At 29.5% G+C, this 9,358-nt stretch overlaps 1 protein-coding gene and 1 non-coding gene across 2 annotated transcripts in view; one reads left to right on the plus strand and one right to left on the minus strand.

The window, feature by feature from the left end:
- Window positions 1-2,323: 2,323 nt before the first annotated feature.
- The window catches only part of LOC106680787 (neurensin-2), a 67,099-nt gene continuing 60,064 nt past the window's right edge, over window positions 2,324-9,358 (minus strand). Inside the window, exons 2-3 of the mRNA XM_014420719.3 lie at window positions 3,774-3,867; window positions 2,324-2,700 (exon numbers count right to left, since the gene is read on the minus strand). Of these exons, the coding sequence (XP_014276205.1) occupies window positions 2,402-2,700; window positions 3,774-3,867 (393 nt within the window). The 3' untranslated portion in view covers window positions 2,324-2,401. The remainder of the gene's footprint in view (window positions 2,701-3,773; window positions 3,868-9,358) is intronic.
- Window positions 6,602-6,674, plus strand: TRNAM-CAU (transfer RNA methionine (anticodon CAU)). The gene has a single exon. It is a non-coding gene; the product is annotated as a tRNA-Met (tRNA).

Raw genomic sequence — 9,358 nt, forward strand, 5'->3', positions numbered from 1 at the left:
GATGAACAAAAGAGTTTATTGGTAATTTTTACATTGTATTATATTATGTTTTACCAGGTACTTTATTGACTTATAAACCTAATGTTTTATTTTCTTATTTTTTCTTACACATTTTCACTAAATATTTCATAGTTTTATTTCTCATATTTGTAATGATTTGAATTTTTCATTATTTACGTCTATGTACATGTTTGGTTTTTACACAAATTTTCATGTTGTCTCATTGTGTTACTTCTTATTATATTTATATTTTGAGTTTTAGTTATCTTCTTATTACACTTTCTTTTTTTATTTTTTTATTCTATGACGTTCTGGGCCCTGTTACATAATGAAAGCTAATAGTATTGACTCATAGTACAAGTATAGAAAGAACGTGGTAATTACACTAATATTTATATTTTTTCATAATAGGGAGGACTATTAGTGATATTACAGTAGTTAAAAAGCACTAAAGTACAATTTACTATTGTACATGTCAGTGTAATTGTATCCAGTTAAATCGACAAGACTAATAGTACTAGTTTGTACTTTATTATGAAACAGAGCCCTGGTGGTGGTGAAACGGCACTCAATAAAAAATAAGTTTTATTTAATGTACTGTACTTTCCTACTAACTTCTCTTTATATTAATTAATGGACAGCACCATACACACTAGTAATTATGATTTGAATCAGATTTTTACCTTTAGGCTCACTACATATGTTAATTTCTTTGAATATATATTAGGGTTTTTGATGATATATTAATTCAGATGTATGTGTATAATGATATTACAGGGAAACAAGATGAAATGTGTACAAAATTAACCCCCTAAAGTACTTGCTAATTCTGAAGCAAACCCTTGAGTTCCTTTTAAATTTTAGCTTATGCTCACTGCTCTTTCCCTGTACTGCGCCCCTATACCTAAATGGCGTATCACATATTTTTATTTTTACTCTTCCTCTGATTTGTAATATTTTGTCTTTATTTCAGATTTCATCTAACCTTATTTAAACATAACAGAAAATTACTCGTAAAGAAATATGTTGTATCTTAAAAAAAAAAAAATATGCAAATTTTAATTGAATTAAATATCTAAATCACACTCAAATGTTTGAGATTTTTTGTATAAAATTTGAGGATTAGGATGGCAGTGAAGATGTCTAACATGATTTGGGCCTAGCTCAGCTGTCATAATTGATAAAACAACCTTTTGTTTCTTGATTTGTTCACTAACCATTGACTGATCTAAAAAACAACAACAAAAAAAGTCAACATAAATTTTAACCATCTACCACTCATCTCTTATTATTTTCCGACAATGATTTGAAAATATAACCACTATTTAGTTATCATTTTCAGAATAACAATGGTGGAGATTTGTTGGTGAGTTATTGCCAATGTTATAAAGACTTGAGTTTTTAACATTTAAATTTCTTCTTTATATTTGATTGATAATATTGCAATAAGTTGGTATGATTCTTTAACTTTGATCGCTCAAAACCCTTAGTATGCTCTTGAATTCATTCTAGTTCATTTTTTCCTATTTTGGTTCCAAATTAGCTTTTATATATCTAAAGTTTATTTCTGAAAACTATTAAATTCAAACTATTCTCTAAGTATTACTCAACTCTGGATGAGCTAAAAAATTGAAGGCCACTTTAATGCACTATAAGCACCTTATGGACTGATTTGTCAAAACAACTTAATTTTAACTTCACTTCTTCAATTCTGGTTGCATAATTACAAAAATTAGTTAATAATTTTTTAATTAATGATATTCTGAATTTTAGTACATAGGTTTTCCTTTTCTAGCAGAACTCTTTCCTTATGTATAATATTTTTAACAGATTTTAAGTATATTAATTTTTTTTTTTTTTTTTTAATTTTGTTAGTATGTATGGTATGTATTTTTATATATTTATTGATCCTGCATTATGCACTTTGTGATTGTGACATGTACTATTATAAGAATTAATTATGCAGATATGTCTGGCTTAATAAAAAAATAATTTTTATGATAAAAGAGCTGATATCTTAAAAAGTAATAAATACTTATACACTAAAGTATGTTTATATTTTGAAAGCCATTTTAGTGTTTGATATCATTTACAATGGAGGTGATGAATATTTCATGATGTTGAGGATTAAATGTTTTAAAAATAAAATCACTGAAAAATAAAATTTTGCAAATCGTCTGTAAAAAAAATTGGAAAACTTGGAAGATAACATTAATATATATATTAAGCTAACATGATAGTTCTTTATTTCTGTCCTGTTTAGAAAGGAAGGAATGAATTTAAAAAAGGGATAACTAAAATAAGCTATTTATTATTTAATGAACTTTACCATTGATATTGGCTTTGGTTAATGCTGTTAATAAAGGGGATATTGTTTTGTTTTTTTTATTTCGTAATGATTTTACCTCCGAGGAGGGACCGAACTGGTTGGTGGTTGAACTGTGGTTAGAACTCCAGAAAGTGGTATGGGGCTTGCAGCAGCTGGACCTGCAAACACAGGACTGTACTGTTGGTTACTAGGATTGCTATAGGCGCTAATCAGAAAGGATAATAGAATAAGAAGTGCCGCAGCACACAATGCAGCCAAGCCTAGTAGGCGGCATAGCTCCAAGCGCTGGTTGTAGGCGATCGCTTTCCTGTCTAAATATGCAAGTGAACCACGTCTTGCCACAACAGCTTCTCGCACTGGTGCCAGCTGACCTGTAAAATAAGCAATCATTAATAAATTATAACTGATATTGGCTTCAAAAAGTCAGTATGATAAATTTTGGCAATATTCTCTGGATAATAGTGGCAAGGTGTTCTACAAAATACCATACACAATTTCCAAATCGGACCAATTAATATACAGAGTTTCATTTTATATGGGAATAGTAGACATCCATTATGGTTTTTTTTCTTATATGATAACCCGTATGATCCTGAAAATCACTCATTGTGCATTATTGGTTTTGTAACTTTTTCTTTTTTGTAATACTAACACTGAATTTTAATATTTTCCTAGTTGGTCATAGTAAAAAATAACGTATAAAGCTGAATTCTCTTTATAAATTAATAATAAAATAACCAGTGAACCCAAACTTTTTTGTAGCAAATATGTTTTTTTTTTTTGTTACCCCTCTTCTGTCCACTTCTGACATATGGGGGAGGAGATTATCATTCAAGACTAACTATTCTTACCAGAGTTGGAGGGTCGAGTTTTCATTCTGTAAGACTACCTCAAAATAAAAGTCATACTCTGAAGTCATTGCATTTATGAGGTTGCTAAGGTGACATCTCAACTTCTTCAGCTATAATAGCCTGAGGAGTATAGTATGTCTAAGATGAGTTTACCTGAGGGGAAGGATAAACCTCCTCCTCCCATCCTTACCATAAGAAACCCTTCTTACCCAAAACCAAGACTAGAACAAAAAGTTTTATTAACAAATGTTATTCTCGTTTGTTTCTATTATTACTATTTTATTCCAGGCAAACTCATCTTAGATGTACTACATATATATCAATTAGGTTATCAGTGGTTATTAACAAACCAGTATTTAACTAGGTTATTAACCTCCTCTGTTTAATTGTTTTTTTCTCAACTTTCCCTGGGAAACTGGTATTGTATTAAGTTCTGGTATTTTTTAAATAATTATTTATTAAAATCTATAAAAAATGTATTTTATTTGATGCATAAAGAAGTAAATAGCAGAATAATAATGATACAAATGGTGTCAAGTCTCAACTCTTTAAAAATAATAAATTATTATTAAAAAAATAACCAGTGTACTTACCAACCAACACTGCTACGATCCCAAGAATAAGCAGTGGAACACCACACCATACGCAGGCCTTCTCCCAGCTACAGGTTCTCTTTGGCTCGTCTTCCTACAACATTGAATATAAATCTATTGTTATTGTGTACTAAGATATAGTGATATTCTTTAGGCAGTACTGATATACTTAATATATTTTCTTTATCCTGGTTGTTGAAGTAATTAAATCCATACAGATATTAGTCTTTTAAGTTATTTATCTCAACATTCATTCATTGACATTAATTTTAAAGACAATAAAATTCTCATTAAAAACTATTTATTGTTTAAAACTTGATTCTATTCCATTGTTCAATCCCTTAATAATTGAAAAAACAATGTTAATATTATGAAGGCTGAAATTCAATTTTTCAACATCTTAAAACTACCTGAATTTTAAGTTTAAGAAAAAATATGCAAGTCACTCTGTAGAAGTGAGTATTCAAAAATATTTTTTCAAGCAAAAGTAAAAATTCCATTTTTAATTTCCACTAAAATTTCATATAGTTTTTAATTGTGTGTTTTCATGTTAATATAACATTAACCAAAATAATAAGTCAATATTGAAAAAGTTTAATTAAAAATGGATAGTTATATTTGTATTGATTTTTTTTTATTAAAAATTATGTACCTAGGCAATATAATATAATGTTAAAAAAAGAAAGTGAAATTCGCACGAGTTACAACCAATTTAGACCAAAGCAGAAAGAGATAGAGGCCGACTTGCATCCAAGTGCAAATAATTACATTGAATGCGTTTTTGTCTTTTTCATGTTTCGAATTCCTGTCCATGATTTCTTGAAATAAGGAGCTAGGGAACAAAAGATTTATATATAAATATGCCAGATCCAGGTCGATTTTGGAAGATCCCTGAACGTGAGGTTTGATATTGGATAGGACCCCGCCCTGGCCCCGGGGGAACAGGAAGGAGCTAAGGTTTGGAATGTCCAAATAAGAGGGCCAAAAATTTTCACAAGTGTGGTGCCAACCGAAAAAAAAAATGCTTAGTTTGTATACAGTTCTTTCTCCAAAATAAATTCAAATAGTAATCTTTGTTTTGATTTCTGTTGAGGATTATGTCACTCCAAACTAATTATAAGTAAAAAGGTTGTGGTTTCTCGACTGTTGTGACGGACTCTCTTCAGTTGTTGGTTGGAAGAGATCGAATTACAGGGCGGTGGAGGAGTTTTAACGGGGCGTTCCTAATAGGCAACCTTTGTCGATATAGAGCTTGCTAAAAGGTTTGTCGTGTTCTGGACGGGCTTGTATCACTCACCTCTTAAAATCCTTTAACGGCTGCCTCTTTGTGACCGATCACTGATCTACTTAGTTCAGGGACCTGTGAATCTATCGGGGAAATAATCCACTTACTTAGAATCTATCTTTAGTTACCAACACTCTGCTTAGAAATCCTCAAAATAATATTTAAATATTTTGTGAAAAAGTTCTTAAAATAAGTGCTTATCCAGAGTTCTTAGTTAAAATTACTGGGATACCCATCCTTCGTATAGGAACTCTAAGCACGGTTCATAGCCTTGCACGTGAAACACCATGGGGGCTTTTATCACTTATATATCTGTTTTTTAATGTTATTATTTAGTAATTTACCATTTTCTGTTCTAAGTACTTACAAATAATGCATTAATTTTAGTATAACTAGGTTTGTAAGTGTGGTTCTACCGGATAATCCCTTGGATTTAACTAAAAATGTTTATTATAAAATTGGTGATATAAAGTAGAATTTCGGATTGCTTAATTATATCGAAAATATAAACTCACATTGCATGTATCCACCTCAAGTTGGTAATTTCAGTACTGTGCAACTTTTTGTTGTTGAGCTAGGTTGTTCAGACACACGAATTAGACATCTAGAGAGACCATTATGAGGGGTATGGGGATTTGGGCTGAGGGGACCTTAAAACTTGTATTTCTGTTGAAAAAACGAATTAAAAATTTTTCACGATCGCAGTACTTATCATACATTTTATATTTAGGTAAGTGAAAATTTGGATAGTATAATATACAATTATTATATCAATTGGTGTGCTGCTTAAGAGCAGAAAATGTCAGGTCACGTTCTAAGACATTCTTATTAATTATTTTGAGGCAACATCCTTCTACGACACTTGTGAAAAATTTGTTTTTCGAGCGATAATCTCTTCTTTCTTCGTACTTTACCATAACAAACTATTATTTGCTTAATTAGATAGTCAAAAATGGCAGGTTATTTTGAAAGATTGATATTTTAGTAAATAAAGCAAAAATAATGAACGACAAAAAAAAAAAAAAAAAATAGAATGTAAAGCTAGAACTAAAGTCGACAAAACGAATGAAATAACTGTGTTTTTAATTTTTATTGTTCCTTTGTTGTACCTTTAAAGAAGAAAAAAATATTTTGCTTTTGGAATCGTCAATTTAATAATTTCGACTTTGAACATACAAACTCACTTAAAAAACCATTAATACAAGAATCTCTGCCGTTTTGGAGTATTGAAACTGTCCCAGAGTAAAGTTGTTATTTTTTAAAATATATTTCATAATTCATTATTGCTTTCTAATTTTAATTTAATTTGATGGGGGGTGGGAGTAGATTTTAGATTGAATTAATGATTGTGCGTGATTGTCAAGCTCGATTGTAAGGGTGACTTTCTTTCCAGTAAATATTTATCAGTCAGGAAATAAATTGTTAACTGTTCTGATATATTGTTTTATTTAAAAGAAAGAACAATTAATAATTATTATAGATTAAAACTAGTTTTATATGTAAATAGATTTAAAAACATCGAAACAGTCCAAATTGACCGACTGCCTCGGTAGCGCAGTAGGCAGCGCGTAAGTCTCATAATCTTAAGGTCGTGAGTTCGATCCTCACCCGGGGCAATATTTTTTTTTAATTGATTGGGATATATATAATATCATTATTTGAGTAACCATCACAATTAGATCGAAAATAAATATATTTTTTAACCATAAAATAGTTGAACTTACAACGTATAATATGATATTTTGTTTCATTAGTCGATGACCTTAAGAGCATATATTTAATTAAATCATGGGCAGGATACGCTGCATGTTACAAATTTTGTGAATACCTCAGGCACCAAATAAAAACATTTTTTTTTAGATGTGCCACTTTTCAAGCATAGCATCGATATTAATGCTTGTAAATGGTTTCATATTTTTCTAACAATTTAGCTTTATTAAAAGCTTTTACGTTATACCTTTTTTTTAGAATAATTTTATTTCGTTAGCGGATTACAAAACTATATTTATTGGAATACAAAGGTTTTAACTTACGATTTCATTAATAATTTTATTAATCTACAGTTATCATTTTCTAGTGTGCATAAATAATTCTAAATCTGTTAAATCTGGCTGTACAATGCAATTAAATAGTTTGAAACTATTATATCGCCTACTACCGCTCTAGAATCAACAGGTCGTTGTCAAATAATGGCGATTAAGTTCTAATCTCATCTCGTGTATCAACATAATTAAATCATCTATTCCAAACATAATTATTGTGTTTACTGGCTGATTAAATTTTTAAAATGCATATCATTACATACTGTTTATGTGGTGTGATTTATGATTGAAATTTATTTACTTTATATATCTCATAATTGACATTAAAACCGAAATGAAAAAGTGGAATTGAAGCATGAATTTCAGGAAAAAAATTTGTTGTTTTGCTCAACACTGTCAAATGTATTTTTAATATAAATACTTCATATCTTGCTATAATAATAAATTTTAAATCACTAATATGAGAAATAGTGTTTTCTTAACACCATCATATTCTGTGATCACAGTCTTCCTTATAAAATAATAAAATAAAATTATGAAATAAAATTTAAAATTTATAAAATAAAATACTGAAATAAAATTTAGTAGTTTAAAAAGCTACTCAGTCGATCTAAGTTTGGCTAAATTTTATATACCTCGAGGCTTCAGCTGATTCGGTCCTGATAAAATAAAATGGATGAATGTAGGAAGAAACGAGAGTTTGGAAATTTTTTTCTGAGGAATTATAAAACTTTCTGATGGACAGCTTTACCAGACCCTAATGGTTCTGTTAAAAAATTATTTTGTCTCGTCCTTCTATTACTTTTTACTTTTCCGTCACATCTCCTCAGAGAAGCTACAGGCCTATTGAATATTTGATCGCCCTCTTTATATAATTCTATATTTTCCTGTTAGGATTATTCTTATTGCATGACACAGTATTTTAATTTGAATATCCTTTTTGTTTTTTTAATATGTTTAGTTCTAAGCATTAGGAATATTAAAAAAAAAGAAAAAAAAAAAAAAAAAAGAAAAACTAAACACAAACACACACACAAAAGAAAAATGTTTATAAATTATAAATATTCATAAATAATAAAACATGAAGAAATGAACAATCATTAAACTTTGTTAAAAATAAAATATATGCAATAAACATTTCAGGTTTAGTTGTTTGGCTATATGTATGTTTGATACATTTGTAGGTGTATCTTATTAGTGATCTCTTAGTCCTCTTTTTTTTGTATTAACGGTTTTTCGAGAATGGTAGTAAGAGAGGAAAACTTTCGTGTCAGTGTGTCAACTCTTTAGTCACAGGGAGTTGTAAGTCAGACAACTTACTTAGGATTTATATTAAAGTATGGGGTCATTTTGGCGATTTTGTTATGTATTGCATTTGTTTTGAATGTGCTTGGGTTTAAGAGGTAATATAGATGTATTATTACCTTTATGAAAATTATTTTAATTATGATTTTAAAGTGTTAAGAAAGTTATCTTGCTGGAATCTATTATTAACTCCAGTGTGACGTAGATTAAGCTTTTTCTGTTAAAAGGCTTCGTACAGGAATTTGTTGAAAAAGACTTTACTACTTCTTGTGTCATAACATAATAGAAACAATTAAATTAATTAAAACAACTATTCAATAACAGATTTTTTACTAACAAAAATTACGAATCGCACTAAATGGCTCTAGTTTTGGAATATTGACTCTTTAGCTCACTTTACTGAGGAAGTTGGCCTGTTTTTAAACCCTACGGAACAGGAAAGCCAATATTGGCTCCTAATTGAACTAACACAGTGGAATGAAAAATAAACTGAGTTAGTGAGCTGTACGTGTAGACGTGTGGGAAATTATTGGGACGATGTGAGTGACTTATGTGAACGTTTGATAAGTACCTTGTCACTCAATGTATCATGTGTTTTATTTTTGTCAATAATGTTTAGGAGTAAAAATTTTACAGACCTATTTATAAAAAATATACTATATAAATTAGGCTATACAGTCAGAACATAATAAAAGTACATGTTATTATTTATTGTAGATTTTTTCTACTCTTATCGGGCCCCCGGTACCCTGGTAAAAACTTGGGCCCCTGGGGAGAGATATTCACTCACATCCCTCCCTGTATTTGGCGGGCCTGTATTTGAGAGGAACCTCTGAACCCGTAATTGTGTTTGATATTAATTTACTATTCCTAACAGCAATGTTGTTGTTCCTGTATATTCCATTAGGTTTGATTTTTAAAAAATTCAAATAAGTTTAAGTATTAAAATGTGT

The sequence above is a fragment of the Halyomorpha halys genome, unplaced genomic scaffold, assembly GCF_000696795.3.
Source record: "Halyomorpha halys isolate HHAL.00 unplaced genomic scaffold, Hhal_1.1 Scaffold287.1, whole genome shotgun sequence".
NCBI lineage: Eukaryota > Metazoa > Arthropoda > Insecta > Hemiptera > Pentatomidae > Halyomorpha > Halyomorpha halys.